The 19513-nt window shown below is 32.4% G+C and overlaps 1 protein-coding gene across 1 annotated transcript; it reads right to left on the bottom strand.

Annotated features, from left to right (window-relative positions):
• Positions 1–6149: 6149 nt before the first annotated feature.
• Positions 6150–7191, bottom strand: LOC130946665 (protein SMALL AUXIN UP-REGULATED RNA 12-like). Its single transcript, XM_057875496.1, has one exon. It carries the CDS (start codon positions 7170–7172, stop codon positions 6717–6719), a length of 456 nt encoding a protein of 151 aa, XP_057731479.1. The 5' UTR covers positions 7173–7191; the 3' UTR covers positions 6150–6716.
• Between the last annotated feature and the right edge of the window lie 12322 nt (positions 7192–19513).

Here is a 19513-nt window from a genome sequence, read left to right as displayed (position 1 = left end):
TGTAGTGTCGGATCTCAAAGTGATGGCATTGATTCTACCCTTGGGGTTGGATAAAGGTTGAGAGGGCAGTGCACTAGAGTTTGAAGGTTGAGTATTGGAGGTAGAGGGTGGTTTCATATGGGATATAAGAGTTTGAAGAGTAGAGGTGAGACCGGTGAAACTAGAGGTAAGTGAAGTTTGAAACTCTTTTTGTCCTTGAAGAATAGAACAGAGTGTTTCATCTTGGTTGGGAGAAGAAGGAGGGTAGGTAATTTGGAGGACTTGTGGTTGGTTGAGTTGAAGTGCTGGAGCTTGCCTTTGGTGAGGTGGTTAGTATCTTTGGCCTTGGTTTTATTGTTGATACCGGTTTTGTTAATAATTATTGTTTCACCTTTGGTTTCCACCATTGTCTCTGCCCCTTTAGTTGTAGTTGTCTCTCCATCCTTGGTTGGGATTATCTTGCCAACCTTGATTGTAATTACCACCTTGATTATAGTTACCGCCTTGTTGATAGTACCCTTGATTCGGACGGTTGTAATAAGCATTGGTAGCCGCCAAGGTGTTGTCCTCTTGGAGTTGTGGATATTCATCAGTATGGTGAGAATAGCAAGTGCAAATCCCACATACTCTTTGAGGGACTAACTGTTGACATGGTTGTTGTGGAGGGGGTAGAGGTTGTTGTTGATTGAGTTGGAGTTGCTTGAGTATATTGGTCATCTCTCCCAAAGTCTTGGTGAGGGCGGACTCAGTACTTGAGGACACTTCCGCAATAGCCTTGAGATGATTATTCATGTGCCTTACATGTTGAGTAGACTCGACTAAATCAGTGATAAGTTGCCACGCTTCTACCGCCATCTTGTACTTTGTCAAAGAACCATTACTCGAAGCATCCAAAAGGATCTTATCTTGAGGCTTTATGCCTTGGAAAAAGTAATTAATATGCACCAACTCGTCAATCATGTGATGGGGGCACAAATCCAGGAGATTCTTAAAATGTTTCCAATACTCGTAGAGAGTCTCTAATTCACCTTGAATGACGCAAGAGATTTCCTTCCTCAATCTATCAGTGACCTCCGGTGGAAAGAACTTGTCCAAAAATTTTCTTCTAAGCAAATCCTAGTTAGTGACAACATTCTCGGGTTGAGTGTAGAGTCACTCTTTTGCCCTTCCCTTAAGAGAGAATAGGAAGGCATATAACCAGATAGCAACCTCATCCGCACCATATCGTTTAGCAGTTGAACAAGCAGTTTGAAAGTTTCTAAGATGCTTGATTGGATATTGAGCAGGTAGACCATAGAACTTAGGAAGGAGATTAATCAATGAGGTCTTTAGCTCGAAATCTGCATTCAAGTTCGGATGACGCACTTGAAATGGTTGAAGAGTAAAATCTGGAGCTCCTGCTTCCTTGAGAGTGATCCTTCTAAGAGCGGCCATAGTATCGGTACCTAGATCAATAGAAGAGACGTCAATAGATTTAGTAGGAGAGGAGTTAGTTTCTTCCTCAAATGACGCTTCGGATTCAACCTCGGGTAAAATTGATGAATGGGGAGAAACCTCTTTACCACCCTCGGAAGCTAACCAACGCCGAGCTCACCTAATATGTGAGATGATTTTTTCGATTTCAGGATCAAATGGGGCTAAGCTCGGATCCGATAATGAATGCGTCATTCAATAAAAGAAACATAGAACTCATGGCAACAAAATATATTAAGCAAAATAACTAATAAATACTACTAGTAACCAAAAACACACAAATAAAAGATGCAATTATGTAAATATAAATATATTTACATCAACCAATAACTTAGCACACATATGCAACTCCCTGGCAACGGCGCCAAAAATTGATAAGCGGATAAATGCCGGTCAAGAATTACCAAAATTATTTTTTCAAATTAACGTTGCAAGCACAGTCTTAACCGATGAGATTTTTGCTATCGAATTTAAAATGTGTCACAAATGAAATAAATAACCGGGAGTGAAATCGCAGGTCATTTTTCTTAGGAGTTGACACAAGTTGCAATTTATTGGTTAGGATTTTCCTGGAGATTTTTCGAGCTTGAGAACAAAATAAATAAATAACTAGAAATTAAAGCAATGAATAATTAGCAAAAGTTGTAAAATAATCAATATAAAAAGCCTTGGTTAGGGGTGAGAATTGGAAATTCTATTCTTATTGTCTTTCCCAAGTGTGATGGTAAAAGCTCATTGCTCTCACTTAGTTATCCTCTAACAAGTGAAGAAAAGTCAAGTGAAACAATTAACCTTAGCTCACAAGTCCTAATCACTTCATAGAAAAGAACTATAGTTGGTGAGTTTCAAGTTAATTAGCAATTTCCAATTACAGATTAACACTTGAGTATAACAATTCAAATGGCTCACATTACTCAACCCTCAACCAAGTAAGAAAATCTACTCCATGATATTGGATGACATTTTCTCAAACACTTGGTGAGCAAAGATAAAAGACATGATAATAAATAGGAAAATAGTTTAATTCAAATTACCACTGAAAATAATTAACAAGAACAAAATAAGCAATAATAATAGATATAGAAATAACTCAATGCATTAACAAAATTCAATCATAACAAGATCCAAACATGAAATTCAAAATAATCAAATGGAAAAGAGTAATAGAGGAATTAGAGAAGAAAATTATAAGAAAAATGATTCCAATTAAAGGTAGCAACAGCTCTCTCAAGATCCAATTCGAAACAAAAGTGCCAAAATTCTAGAGAGAGGTAGGAGTTTCTCTCACTAGAATTCAAAACTAATAAAAAACTAGAGTGAAAAGTGAAGTCTCCTCAGTCTCAACTCCATCCCAGCCTCTAGTCTGCATTTTTGGACTTGAAAATGGATCCAAATCAGTCCAGAAATCGCCCCCAACGAGTTCTGTTAATTGCAGCACGTGACGCTCGTCACGCGTACGCGTCGATGGTCTCTGCACAAGGTCACACGTACGCATCAGTCACGCGTACACGTTAGTGGAAAATGGCTTGATCACGCGTACGTGTCAGCCATACGCGCACATCGCCTCCAGCTTCTCAAATCTTTAAATTCTTATGTTCCTTCCACTTTAGCATGCTTTCTCTTCATCCTCTATGCCATTCCTGCTCTATAAATTCTGTAATCACTTAATGCACATATCACGACATCGAATGGTAATAATAAGGATTAAAATTAGCGATTTAAAGGCCTAGGAAGCATATTTTCAATTATAGCACAAAATTAGGAAGGAAACTTAAAAACATGCAATTTACATGAATAAGTATGAGAATAGTTGACAAAACTCACTCAATTCAGTCTAAAATATATCATAAAATAGTGGTTTATCACAGCAACAGAGCGCGACGGTGGCGTGAGCAAACGTAGCAACGACGGCATAAGCAAACGGAGTGATGGTGGCGCAAACGTGACGCCGACAGCGGAGAATGAGGGTTGGTGAATTTGGGGTAAAATGAGGGTTGGTGAGAAAATTAACAATAATTTCTTATACGCTCGAATGCAGAAAAGAAAAGGATAAAATGAGGGTTGGTGATGAATTTTGGGTAAAATTGTGTTTCTGAACTTGGAGGCGGGAAGTGGGCGTGAGCAACGCCTTTAGCGTCTATTTTATATATTAAATCCACACAATTTATTTGATTTTAGAAAGCAATTTAGAACGTTTAAATTTATCGATGGAAACATTAATGTTTTAAATTTAAAAATAGATCCCATGTTCGTCGATTTTAAAATAAAAGTATTCGACCCCCGATTCGTCGACAATATGACGATAGTTAAAAAAAGTTTAATGCATCATAAAAAAATCGACGATCAGGCTGTTGATTTCATTATTTTATTTTTAATTAGCTTTTTTTTTTCAAAATATCGACAGCAAGCCGTCAAAAAATATTGACAGGAGATAGTCGTCAATTTTTTGCGTCGAAAAATACGTATTTTTTTTGTAGTGATATTTGTGGTTAGTTGTAGAGTTCTTTTCCCTCATCATTTGTTATTTTGGATTCTTATTTCTTTATAGAGGGACAAGTATTGTATTTGAATTTATTTGATTAATTATAATACATTATTATTAGTAATTATGTGAATATATATTTGCTTAATTATATTTGTCTGATAATTGGGACAAATTAAAATAAAAACAAAATTTCTTGGTTTTTCTTAAATTTGGAAACATGTTAACGTCGTAAAGGTTCAATATTAAATAGATAATAAAAGAAAACTAGTTAATAACACTTTAGTTTTAATACGATTATGACGTGCTAAAAGTTGGGTCGTTACAGTGTTGAAAAAGCTTTTGCAACGCTTCAAAAACATGCGGTGAAGCTCTGCAAAGGCTAGCTGGAATCTTTGCTGTAGCACGTCCCCGTATGTTGCCTGGAGCTTCCACGTTTCCAACGAGCCTCTAATAAATACTAACTGCGCTGTGCCAACACATCCTCACGTGTTGAGTTCATCCAAAAATGTGTAAAATATTCAAATTGTTAATATTAAACAAATACACCAATTTACTATCCATATAAAAAATAATTTCCCAAAAGAGAGAGTAAAAAAAGTTTCAATAAGGACAAATAAAAAAATTAATTATTAAAATTATTCGCTGTCAATTATATTTTTAGTGTATTTATTTATAATAAAATCAACTAAACTATCTTAATTAGGTCTTGGGTCACTTTTACGGAGTTTTTATTTTAATAAATAAATTAATTAGAATAATTACTAAAATAAATCATTTAAGAAGTATTTACTAAAATAAATACTCCTTTCTTATTTTATTTATATTGTAAACAAAATAATTTTACACATATCTTGTTTACGGTGTAAACAAAAATATGTGTAGTTTTTTAATTTTCATATATCTCGTTTTGTAAACGATATATATGTATATAAAAATATATTTTCTGAAAATAATAAAAAATATTAATAATTAGTACTAAAAAAGAGTATATAAAAAATTTTAGATTAAATTATAGATCGAACTGGATTGATATAAATTTGAAAAATAAAAAATTCGTACGATGTTCAAGTTTCATTATGAGAATACCCACTCTTAACCACTCCTAAAAATTGAAAGATGGGAAGCTTGAAATTGATGGATAAATAAAATAGAGAAAAAAATGGGGAAATAACAGTTTTAATTGTGTGTTAGGGAGATAAATAAAACAGAGAAAAAGTAGGAAATAGAAATTGATGGATAAATAAAATAGAGAAAGAATGGGGAAATAACAATTTTAACTGTGTGTTAGGGAGATAAATAAAACAGAGAAAAAGTGGGAGATAACTATTTGTCAATTTGCCAATTGTTAGTAGATGTTGATGGAGATAAATAAAATAGAGAAAGAGTAGGAGATAACGGTTTGCCAATCGTTAGGAGAGATTTGCTAATTGTTATGAGAGGTTAATGAGAATAAATAAAACAGAGGAAGAGTGGGAGATAACCGTTTCAATTCTCTTCTCATTTTTTTTTCTGTTTTATTTATAGTGTATCAACTTCATGCTTCATATCTTTTAAATATAGAATAAATGACAATTTGTATCCATAAAAGATGAAAACACCGATATATGTATTCACACTAGATTGAAACTAAACTTGTATCCACGCAAGATGCCTTTCATATGAGTACAAGTTTATTTTCGATCTAGTATGGATACATATATCAGCATTTTCATCTTTTATAGTACAAATAGTTATTTATTCTTTAAATATATTCCACATAGTTGACGTGCTTATTTTCAATGTACAGTCCATCTCCCCTATCATTAAAGATAGAGGGTTTATCTTCTCTATTATTTAAAATCGTCCATCTTCTTTATTATTTGAAACGTTCCATTTTTAAGAATTTTGTTCAATTTAAATCATTAATATTTTTTTATTATTTTCAAAAATTATATTTAATTATTTATAAATACATATATCTCGTTTACAGTAAAAACGAGATGTACAAAAATTGAAAAATTACACATATCTTATTTATACTGTGAACGAGATACATACAAAATTATCTGTGTAAACAAAATAAAAAATATTTATTTTGATAAATATTTTTAAATTATTTATTTAAGTAATTATTATAATTTATTTATTTATTAAAATAAAAAATCCCACTTTCACTCTTTAAAGTTCTGCGAATAAGTTGATGAAGATTTTTTTTTTTTAATTTGCTGTAAAAGTATATATTAATTTTATTTTAAAATGATGAGTTGCTGTGACAGGTTGGTGGCACTTTGGAAAGTGGAATATAAGCAGTGATTCTGTGAAAGTGAAACACAGTAACAGAGAGTTTGCTTTCACGTGGGTTGGTGCAATGGTGCCATGATAACTCCCACCACCAACGCCTACCATCATTCCCATTCCTATAAATCACAAACAAACACACGATACATGCCACACTGTACAAAACAATAATAATTCACCCCAATATGATGCTGCTCCAAATTTTTAATTTAATAAAAATCTTTACATAGTATTAAACTATTAGTTCAACGAATAATCATTTTTTTTTTGTGAATGGAGCGGCGCGTGCATGCACTCCGATTGGAACCCAGGACGACTGGGTGGTGCGCAGTAGTAGTGACTCTGCCACCCCTAATTTGCCATCTCCTTAGCATTCTTCAGAGCAACAATTAAACCGCCAATATAGTTTAATTTCTCCACATACCTACTACTACTAATAATAAATACATCACTAGCTATCACTAATTGCAGAACCGCCAACTATAGTCTGTTAGTAAGTTAGTTAGTTGTTAGTGAGTAACGGCATGGAGTCGGGCAAAAAGTCCAGGTTGGTACGGATGCTGCCAGCGTGGCAGTATCTCTGGAGGTCATCGAGGTTAACGAAGCGGGAAGACGATGAGTCAGATCGGCAAATGAAGCGGAGGATCTCTTTGAAGAGGGCTTCGTCGCATGGAATAGCGAGGGGACCGTGGTTCGAGAAACCGTACTCTTGCTCCGCGTGGAAGAGAAGGTTCTTGAACACCGGGTGGTTCAAGTGGGTAGCGCGCACCACGAATCTCGTGTAGTTGCTGCCCACGCACACCGCCACGTGTCCTGCGGGGACATCAGAGGGCGTACGCTGGCTCTTCGACCACGACGACTTATTGTGGGCCTTGTTGCGCCACCGCCGCAGCATCTGCCGGAGCCACACTATGTGGCGGATCTTGCTGCATTTTCCGATCCCGGATGATAATGACATTTTCGAACAGAAGGGTGAAAGTGAGAAGGCAGTGGGGGAGTTGTTATGGTTGGAGGAGTTGTGGTTTTATAATGGGCAAGACTGGAAGTGCCCTTGGTGTTGCATAATAATTGCCAATTTACCATCACCATTATTCAAAGCCACTAAGAATATGCTGACTATAACTAGATCCATCTGTGACGTGTCTCTCTTTTACTTTCATTTTCATAGTGCTCCTTTTTGTTTATTATTACTAGCGGCTCGTGCCTATGAGCGCTTTTCTATTGAAATATTTTATAAAAAATAAAATATTTTAAATTATATAACATATAAATATTAAAAAATAAATTTAAATTAAAAAATATTAATTTACTATTATGTGTAATAAAGTCAATATAAAAATTTATTGATATTATTTAAAGATTAGTTATTTATAAATATTATTAAATTTATTTATTTTTCAATTCTATTTAAATTAAAAATAAATTTAAAATTTTTATTTAAAATATTTTTTTATTTTTATTCATAATTTTAATAGATAAAAAATATATTTTTTCAATTTAATTTTGAATTTCTTTAATTATCTTTAATTTTATTATTTTTTAAGATTATTAATTTTTATTTTGATTATATTATCTCATCATATTATACACTATCATTTCTCTTATCATTATTATTATGTTGCCTTATTTTATTTTATTTTTTCTTCTTCTATTTATCACAGTCGCAATTAATTATCACTATACCATTATTCTAACTCTCATTTTTGTTTATCACTCTAATCTATAACTACCATGGTGTTAACTTTTTAGTTATTACAAATTTGCTAAAGGATTTTTTTTTTCTTCTTTGATTTAGATATCTAGATGTATACTTATTATATAGATCCTTATTATTTTTCAGACTTACTTGTTAAATCATATTTTATTGCTTTCAGAAAAAATTTAAGATATCAACGATTCAGATTTTTTGTTAATCAAATTATAAATTTGTCAACAATTATAAAAAAAAATAATATCAAATATTTTATATCTTCTTAAAAGAGTAATATTATATAGGCATTACTATTTTAGCTACTATTAACATATACAATTGAATATAAAAATATTACATTATTATTGAATATCTTCCTTATTCTTAACACTTATTTATAATAATTCTTAATCTTTCTCTAAATCTAATATATTAACTTCTATGTCTCTAACTAATAAAATTTTTAAGATTTTCTTAAAATTTCATTTGATTTCAAAACAAAATTGTAATTTTTATATTGTTATTATTTTTTTTAATAATTTTAGAAAATTAATTTTTATGCTTTTTAAATTATAAATTTGAGATAAAACATAAAAGTTTTAATAAATAATAAATTATTAATAAATAAAATTAAAAATAAAAATTTTATAAGTTATTTATTTTTTTAATGTATAGAATAATAAAATTTAAATTAATTTAAGTATGATACAAAAATTATTATGTTATTTTTATATGTAACAATTAAGATAAAATTTTATGAATATTTATAAATTTATTTATTTTTTTAATCTTATTTAATTTAAAGCAGGTATGAAAATTTAAATTTAAAGAACTCTTTTTCTCGCATAATTTTAATTGCTTTTTTTTATTTTATATTCAATATGTTAAATAATCTTTTGTTTCATTATTTTTAAAAAAAAATTTATTTTTATTTTTATTATTTTTTACCATTCTCCATACACATATTTATTATTATTTTTTTAATTAAGTGAAATAAAGATAAGAAAAGAGTACTACATATACTCTATAGAACAAAGAAAAAATAACGTGGATAGAAGTTACGTGTAGAATAAAACAGTAACCGTACAAAGAACAAAGAAAAATTAACTAATAATTATATTTTTGACCAAATTTTAAGACGACAATTATATTAAACACTATTTATCAATAACATTAATATAGAAAAGTGAAAATTGGACACTAAACTCTCCTATCCTCTTTGTATATTGTTATAAATATTTAATTTAAAGTACATTAAGATATTATAATAATATCTATAACAATATTATTTAGGACAATTATGGAAGGTTTATCAAATCAAAACTTAAGAAAAAATAAAATATTATTAATTAAATAAATATACAGGATTCTTACCTATATTTGGATCATTCGGTTTATTACTTGGACCAACTTCACTATGTTATTATTAATATCTGAATATTTAAAAAATTTATTATTAGCACGAAAATATTGTAAAAGATAATTCATATTAAATGATATATTAACTACATAAATTTATTAATGGGATGTATAACTTAACTGGCATGCCTTCTGGTGAGGTATTGCTGCCTCTGTTTTTCACTCATGATTTGTCTTTGTCATCTGGCATAGTCTTGTCAAGTCGGTTGACCACTTCCATTGATTTTTCTAGTAACGGCAAAGAATAAGGGAAGAAAGAGATAATTATTATAGAAGTTACGTGGATTTAAAAAAAATGTGGACACCAAACCAGGTTTTGCCATTATATATTGTTATAGATTAGATAAAAATTTAGGTGCAGTCAACTTTATGTAAAGTTGGTAGCTAAGAGTAGTTAAATGAATTAATTAATTTAATTAAATTTTTATCTAATAGTTTCAATTATCAATTTCATATGAAACTGACTACACCTGACTTTCCATCTCATTGTTATCATTTTAACATATGAAAAATGTTATAGGACAACTAGAACTTTTTATTTTTAGCTTTTAGTTAATTATTAATGTTTAAAAGTATGAGATAAAACATGTTATTGGATTACTAAATTAAAGCAATTAAAGTAAAGAAATTTAGTTAATAACTAAGTTATGGCAAAAATAATAAATTCTGATGATCTCTTCATATTTCTTTTAATATATATATTATGTGTTAGGAAATAAGACTAATTAACGAAATTTTTTTGTTGAAAATTGTTACGAACAAGGCTAATTGGTCACTAATACGGAATAACCAAATATATGACGTTACAAATTTAAACTAACTTTAATGGAATACTGATCATGAATCATAAAAAATAATAACTAAAGACGTTACTAAACCATGAAATTAAAGTAAAAAAAAACGACAAAGCAGTAACGTCTTAAAGCATTATAAAGAAAAAAGTAAAACACTTGAGGTACGGACTCTTCTTGTAATATCACTTAAGAGTACTTATTAACTTAAGCATTAAAGTACCAACACGACAAGGATTGGGATCCCCGTTCTCTCTTGAGCCCGAAAACATTACATCAAGTCCGGACATTTGGCGCTGCCTGTGGAGATAAAAAAAGTTGGAATCATGCATGATTGTGATGTCAAATTACATTCCATTGTTCACCCAGTAAAAGGTCAAAAGGCTTGAACCCAATGATAGGGAGTGTCAAGATCAAAGTCCATCCAGGTTTGGTCAGCATGAAGGCCAGAATACAAGAGACCAGCATTTCATTGGGTTGGAAGAAGATTATGTCCATGCCTTACAAGTGAGGCGTCATTGCGTCCAAGACCGAGAATGCCAACTCGCAGAGCGACAATCACGATCTCAAAGTCATACCATAAGAGGTCATCAAAACAACAGTGAAAGAAGAATGACTGACCTAGGTCATAGGCAACATCAAGGGGATGATCGACGCCACTCCTATTCTCCTCAGATATACAAAGGAGTTTCTTCTCAGTCAGAGGAGAGACATTGTGAAACCAGAAGAAGAATGTAGACTGAATCACGTCTGGCCCAGTCTAAAAGGAGGAGAACCCATTGAGGAGTGAATTGAAAGTCTTAAAAGGCATAAGGACTTTTGTGAACATGTTATTATGGGACAGACCCCATTTTCTTTCTATATTTTCAAGTTTGGTTATCGAAAAATTTCGACAAATCAACAGATTTAAAGTATGAAGGGATCACGAATCTCCATGAACACATAAATGCTTTTGAAGCAAGGATGAACTTGGAAGGGGTGAGAGATGATATCTGATGCAAAGCTTTTCCGGTAATATTATCAGGACCAGCTATGACATGGTTTAACTCCCTTCCTTCTGGTTTAATTTCCTATTTTGCTTATATCAAATCAATATTTCTTGTACTCTTCACAACTAGAAGGATTCAAGTAAAGCACCCGATATCCTTACTTAGAGTAGAACAACGAGTCGGAGAAAGTATATGAGATTATCTGTATCGTTTTAACAAGGCACTGTTTGAAGTGAACACATACACCTTAGAAGTTGTATGTTTGTGTTTGATTGCAGGATTACTAGAAGGAGATTTCAGGCAATACTTGACCTCTAAAGATGTAAAATTTATGGAGAAAATTCATCAAATCACCTTGGAGTACATAAGAGACGAGGATGTTTCTAAGGTAGTGTCTACTAAAAAGAAAAATCTGGCTCCATTGCCTAATAAGGTTGGAAGTTCGGGCCAATAATCAACTCCGAAGTCAACAACACCATGAGTTGGGAAGTTCTCGACCTATCCTCCTTTGGTGGCATCTTTAACTAAAGTTTATTAGCAAGTGTCACAAAAGGGTATTCTTCATAAGGCGAGGCAAAATGGCCTTAGGGCATCTTTGAACAAATCCTAATATCATGAATATCATAAGTCTTATGGTCATTGAACTGAGGATTGCATGGATTTAAAGGATGCGTTGAACAAGCGATTCAAGATGGAAAGTTGCCAGAATTCGTTCAGCATGTAATAGTTCAAAAAAATGAAGATGAAGATGAAGATGAAGATCGAAAACTGAAAACCTTAGAAACACTAAATCTTTTAGAGTCTCAAGATGAAATTGCTCAGCTCATGGTGATTGTGGTTGTCAAGAAAAATAGTTTGTCGAAATCCAAGAATGCAATTAAAAAAGATCTCAAAGTCGTAAGCCTAGAAAATTTAAAGGTGAAAATTTTTCCTATTGTATAGTTCACTGTTGAAGATTTTCAAAATGCCAAATAAGATGATGATGAGCCATTGGTAATCACAGCAAAGCTAGGAAATGACATTGTTAAGAGAATTTTGATTTCACAATGCTTATGACGCTCTAGGTTTAAAGGATCAGCACCTAAAGCCACATATCCCTTGAGTGTTTAGGTCATCATTTTATTAATCCAAATGGAACAGTTGGTCTTTTCTCACTACAGAAGAAGATGCTGATGTCTGTGTTGTCCAAGCTGAATTTATGGTCTTTAAAGACTCTACGGCATATAATGTGATCTTCGGAAGGAAGACTATCAATGATCTATACACTTTCATTTCGTGTAGCCACTATTTGAAGAGACAATGTAGCTGTTGTCCATTGCAACAAAGTAAGTTTGAATCTAAGGGATAAAGCTAAGGGTGCCATTGGAGTTTTCCTAGTGGATCTAGACTTACGAGTTCAAGAGAATCCGAGACTAGAACCCAATGGGAATTTAGAGAAGTTATAAATCGAGATCTACCTTTCTCTTTAAAGTTGGAGTTACAAGACTTCTTGAGAGCTAATGTAGACCTATTTACATAGGAACCATCTGATATGCCAGGTATAGATCCTACATTTATGTCCCATCAGCTTGTTATTGATCTAGCTTGCGTAGAGACATCGAAAGATGTCACGAGATTGCGCTTCCAAGGTCAAAAAATAAGTACAAGGGTTATTAGATGCTAGATTTATAAGAGTATTGGCTTATTTAACATGGTTATCAAATATTGTAATGGTAAAGAAATTCAATGTAAAATGGCAAATGTGTGTTGATTATACAAATTTAAACAAAGCTTGTCTTAAGGATTAATTTTCATTACCTAACATTGAGAACATGATTGATTTTGTCTCGAGATATCAGATATTAAGTTTCTTAGATGCCTATAGTGGTTATAACCAAATAACTATGCATCCATCTGATGACAATAAAACTAGTTTCTTTATTTCAGAAGGGATATACTGTTATACCGCAATGCCGTTTGGTTTGAAAAATATAGGGGGTCACCTACCAAAGACTGATAGCCAAGGTGTTTAAGCGACAGATCGGAAGGAATATGGAGGTCTATATTGATGACATTCTAATAAAGACTATTGGAGATTCCAATTTGATAGCTGACTTGAAAGAGATCTTTGAGTGTCTCTAACTTCACTAGATACGGTTAAACCCAATTAAATGCACTTTTGGAGTTTGGAAAAGTAAATTTCTTGATTTTATGGTAACCTAAAGAGGTATTGAAGCCAATCCTAAAATGTTTTTGCCCCTACTCGACATGTCAAGTTCTTAGAATCTCAAAGAGGTTCAAAGACTTATAGGTCGGCTAGCCGCTTTGTTAAGATTTTTAGGAGCCTCTGTCGAAAAGGTAAGGCCATTTTTTAATCTAATGAAGAAAGAAGTGGATTTTATTTGGACAGAGAAATCTGAAACTACTTTTTAACATTTCAAAAATATGCTATCAACTCCTCCTGTTCTTGCAAAACCAGAACTTGGGAAGTCTTTATATCTTTATTTATCAGTAACTAGGAAAACATTAGCTTCTACTTTGGTCTTAGAAGTTGAAAGTAAGCATTAGTGACCAATTTATTTTGTTAGTAAAATCCTCCAAGGACTTGAAATGAAATATTATAAATTAGAAAACTTGGATTTCGCATTACTTACCTTAGCACATTGGTTGCGACAATATTTTCAAAGTTACTTAATCATTGTCTGAATCGATCAACAGATTAAGAAAGTATTGCAGGAACCAAACCTGGCTGGTCGAATGCTGAGTTGGTCTGTTGAACTTTCTCAATTTGACATTCATTATGAAATTTTACCTAATCATCCAAAAGAAGATAAAAAATTGTGATTGAAAGCAATATAGTATACCATTATAAATGGACAATTGTATAAAAGAGGGTTGTCACAACCATTACCTAAATGTTTGGAGCCTCCACAAATAATATATGTGTTGCAAAAAATTCATGAAGGGTGCTGTGGACACCATTTAGGTGGAAAAGTATTAGCTCATAAGGTCATCAGGATATGCTACTATTGGCCTACCATCATTAAAGATGCATTAGAATATGTGAAAAAATGTGAAAAATGCCAACTTCATACTAACCTTCACCAAGCACCAGCTCACGAACTTGTCTCCGTTATTCCAACAAAGCTATTTGCAAAGTGGGGGTATGGATCTTTTGGGGTCATTCCCTTAAGGGCCTGGCTAAGTAAAGTTCTTGATTGTAGCAATAGATTATTTTACCAAATAAATTGAGGTTATGTCATTATCAAGTATACCTTTAGTGCACTATCAAAAGTTTGTTTGGAGGGAGATTCTAACAAGATTTGTGATTTCTAAGGTAATTTTCACTGATAATGGGATATAGTTTGCTGATGCTAGATTTTGAGACCTTTTGATTGGATGGAAAATTCAACAAGTGTTTGCCTCAGTAGAACATCCATAACCTAATGGTTAAGTATAAGCTGCAAATAAAATAATCTTAAATGAATTAATTAAATGATTAGACGATTCTAAGGGTTGGGCTGACGAGTCAGTGTTATGGTCGTATAGAACGACACTCCAATCTTCTATAGCAAAATATCATTTAAACTCACTTATGGTGAATAACTAGTTATTCTAGTAGAGATAGGAGCACCAAGCTCAAGGAGTTATTCGGTAGCATGGATAATCATGTTGCTCTTGATCTCATTGATGAAATGAGGCCAATGGCTAATTTAATTAAGCAAACATTAAAACAAAGAGTGGCAACAAGGTATAGCAAGGTTAAACTTAGAATTTTTCAAGTTGGAGACTTGGTTTTGAGACAGGTTAATGTTGGAACTTCGTCTAATCAAGGTGAGCTCGATTTGGAAAGACCCTTTAAGATTAAAGAAAATTTGAGAAAAGGGGCTTATAAGCTGAAAAATCTTGATGGGACTGAAATACCGAAAACATAAAGTGCAACTCATTTGAAGAGGTATTACTCTTAAGCGTATTTATATAGGAATAAAGACAATTTTTTCTTATTTAATAGGTTTTTAATGAGACCATTTGAAACTATATTTTTTATTAAGCAATATATTCATTTTTATCAATAGATTTATTTTACCTTATCTTTATATTACTGTTTTAAGCGTTATAATGATAACATTAGTGTTGTAAATACAAAGCTATATCGAAAAAATGGTTAATAGATAAAGAAGTATGATTACAATACCAAAAAACAAAGATCAGAGAAGTTAAAAAAAAGTTTTAAGTTAAAATAGATAAATTTAAGTTTAATAAGCATAAAGTAAAATACCTGGAAAAACGAAAAGTAAATGTCTAAAGTATGCAAAAATAAAGTGAGTTTTATGAAGTAAATGTCTAAAGTAACTATTTAAATCACTTTTAAAAGTTGAAGGAGAAAATTTTTATTGCCTGAAAATGGTGGGAAAAACTGAAAAAATTGCAAACTTTTCTTTAAAGGGGAGAGAGAATTTTATAAAAAATTTAAAGTGAATGGAAGTTTTAGAAAAAAGAAATTATAGGTATTGATATGGAGTGATGTTGCATTGATTAATGGAGAGAAAAGTTTTAATTAAAACCTAATGATTCAAAAACCAAAGATAGTAACCACTCAGAAAAAATGGTTTCTCAGAAGGTTTTTATTTTTTGGTGCCTAAAAATAAAAATACAAAAATTACTTGGACCTGTTCTATTAAACTCAGATATTTTTTATAGAAGTCGTCAAGTCAAAAAATCTGATTTGAGGTACTGTTACAAACAAGACTAATTAGTCAATAATACTGAATAACCAAGTACATGATGTTATAGATTTAAACAAGCCTTAACAGAATAATAATCACGAATCATAAAAGATAATAACTAAAGATGTTACCAAATTATGAAATTAAAGTCGAAAAACAGTTAAGCAGTAACATCACAAAGCATTATAAAAGAACAAGGAAAACAATTATAAAAGAGCACTCACTAATTTAAGTATTGGAGTATCTTTTCAGATTGTCTCCCCAATTTGATTACCAACACAACAAGGATTGAGATTCTCATTATCTCTTGGGTTTGGAAACTTTATATCAGGTCCGAATAGAAATATTAAAGTTATATTTTATTATGCCATATATATATATATCAAAAATTCTATTCGTACATTAAAATTAGTCTTAAAATTAACTACTAATGTATTTGTGTATAAATACATGTGTGACTTAATTTATTTTCAATGTGTATTTTGTAATACCCTACCACACAGAGCTTTACGTCTAGATCGTAAATCAAAGGTGGTGACACGCTACGATCTTTAAAAATAAAATACGTACGTAGATATATATGAAAGATAGTTTAATTAGGAGCCTTGAACAAAAGAATAACCAGAACAAAGTATAAATCTCGTCACACTCGATACATTGAGAATAGAAAGCGTAGATAACAAAAAGTAGAAGAGACAATAGATGTATATAGATATAAAATTCCAACAAGTTATATAACAAACTCTAGTCTCGACCTGCAAAGTAAAAGCCGGCAAGAAATATATATATATACAACCCAAAAGTTTACCAAAAGACCAAATATAAATCCTGTTTCTCTAAGTCAACTTCTAGGAGGGACAAAATACAAATTCTATATAAAAGTGGAGAGTACAACCTATGTACATACAAAATACAAAACATAATATCCCCCAAAAATAGATCTTCGCTTCAGCGGAGTCTCCAGCACGCTCAGCGAGGTGTCTCACGTCCTGCATCTGAAAAATAATAAATATGTATGAAATAAGAACTAGAAGTTTTCAGTATGGTAACAGTGCCTAAATAGTTAAGATATAAGGCTCCGAGAAGCTAGAGGCGTTCCTAAACTCCAGCAACTCATATCAAAATCATAGAGTTCTCACTAAATCCGAATTATGGTAATTATAACTAAGGATTCTAGTCTAACTCTTCATCTTCCATTCTCTGCAAACCTCCTCATCACTAATGGGAACAACCCTCAGTGTCTCCTCCACCAGTATGAGGGATCTCTCAGAAACAAACACAAACAAGCCAACAAAGAAAACACAAATATGGATAGCAGATATAGTAAATAGATTAGGTAGCAGTTAATTACAGATAAGCAAATAGGCAAGCCAAAACAAATTCATACTTAAACAAACCATACAAATGCATATAATGCATGTCTGCCCTATGACCGATGATATCATCTGTCAGTTATACAGCCAAATCTGACATGTCCGGTAGCAAATTCTGGATAAAAACACCACATTTGGAGCAAGTGGGATGAAGAAACAACCCTTTCATGCTAACCACTTAACCCAGAGCAAGTAGAACAAACCACTACTCCTGCGGGTGTTTACAAATTCAACCCGGAGCAAGTGGGACGAACCACAATCCTTGTTACTACCCAGGTGTCTTAATTACTAACCCGGAGCAAGTGAAACAAACCATAACCCTTGCTACTGCTCAGGTATCTCAATTACTAACCTAGAACAAGTGGGACGAATCACAACCCTTGCATACTGTCCAGATGTCTCAAATATTAACCCAGATCAAGTGGGAGGAACCACAACCTTTGCGTACTACCCAGGCAGACACATCTCAACCTCATCTTCATCATTTCTCAATTGTAAATATTTATCATCATATCTCAATCTCATAATCATCCTGTATCACACCTTAACCATAAACCATCATCAACATACCTCAATCTTATAATCATTCTCATTATCCTTATAATCAAAATCAATCATCCTCATTTCTCACTACCATAATCAACCTCATCATAACCATCATTACATTTAATCCCTCTTTCCTCAATCCATTATCTTAACTCGTTAGGTCTCATTCTTAACTACTCTAACCTCTATTTCACTGGCTCTAGACTCATAACAGGGTTTAAAAAGGCTAGAGGACTGATCGAAAACACAAAAGAACTCATTTAAGCCAAAACAGGGAGGGTCGCATACATGAACCAGTGCCATGTATGCGAGTATGTCAAAAAGGCCAATGTTGCGTACACAACCAACTTCCACATAAACGAGTGTGTGGGCAGAGCCCAAAACTCGCGTCGCGTGACATTGTCGCATATGTAAACATATCAGTTTTTTTGCCAAAAAGCTATTAAGTTCAGAAATCAATTTTTGCACACCAAACTTTAAACACGCATAACTTTTTTGTTAAAAATTATTTTCAATCTGTTCTTCGAACGTTATAAACTTTACGGACCCAATTTTCATTCAAGATAAGTTTTACAAAATTCGAGGGTCCAGAAAAAATAGATTTTTACCAAAATTTACCAAAGTTCTCTATTTTCAAAATCCTCAATCCAATTCACTTCCAACATACCAAATTTAACTCCTACACACTTCTACACACTTCCAAGTACTCATCTATCAATTTTCAACCATCCTTCACTTTCAACACTTAACTATTCAATTTCAACCATTTCCATTCACAATTTTCAAATTCAACAACATTTCACCCGATTTTTATCACCCAAACCCTCATTACCATCAATCATCATCACAATCACAATCATACCACATTCAATCATTTCATTTCATCAACTTACCTGAAATTACCCGTCATGGCCTCTGGCTTAATTTCACCACAATTTATCATCATAATCATTAATTACACATCAATTTTCATTCAACGTGCTTAAACCATCTTCTCATACAATTCACCAGTTACATTTAATCAATTAATGCATACAATTCAAACCTATCTTAGGGGCTATTAGCCTAAGTTTCATGCAACATTATATATTAACTATAAGAAACCAAAATCATACCTTGGCCGATTTTCTCCCAAGCTTAAAACACTTCAAAACCTCTTCTTCACAAGCTTTTAATCCAACTCAACAAGTTTCCACCCATCAGAGTTCCAATTCAAGCACTTCACTTCATCAATTTGACTTCGATTCACATAGATTCAATGTAATTTTCACACAATTTACCAAAATCACACTAGGGTTTCACTAATTTATCAATTCACAAGGGTTAGTGATTCCTTAACTTACCCACTGCTCATATGGATGAAACCCAATGATTATTCAATACTAGATTATACTTAAACCATCAAAATCATGAAAATCTCTCAACACCCATAACCAAAATGTGAAATCAAATGGAAGAGGAAACTAGACAAGAAATTCAAAGTGTCTTACCACTTTGTTCAAGTAGAATTGAAAAGCTCGACAAGAGGATCACGTGGCTGTAAACTGCACGCCAATCAAAGCTTTGAATTGAAAGTTACAAGCAATTTACGGTGGTGGTGAATAGTGCTAAACCCCCGCCCATTCTTCTATTCTTCTATCAACGAGCTTTCTCTTTTTCTTTATGAAAGAATGAGCTGAAACATACCACAAAGGCTTATATAAGGTTGAGCTTGGTCCCACTATGAGCCCAATTCACCCGTTTTAGCCCGGTGACCCAACTTTGGGCCAAAATCTTTAAAATTAG

The sequence above is a fragment of the Arachis stenosperma genome, chromosome 8 (genome assembly GCF_014773155.1).
Source record: "Arachis stenosperma cultivar V10309 chromosome 8, arast.V10309.gnm1.PFL2, whole genome shotgun sequence".
Taxonomy (NCBI): domain Eukaryota; kingdom Viridiplantae; phylum Streptophyta; class Magnoliopsida; order Fabales; family Fabaceae; genus Arachis; species Arachis stenosperma.
Note: the sequence above shows the minus strand (reverse complement) of the source record. Positions and strands in the feature narration are given on the sequence as shown.

What these genes read in the sequence shown, in the direction of transcription:
- LOC130946665 (XM_057875496.1), bottom strand. Translation starts at nt 7,172, where the DNA reads ATGTCATTATCATCCGGGATCGGAAAATGCAGCAAGATCCGCCACATA.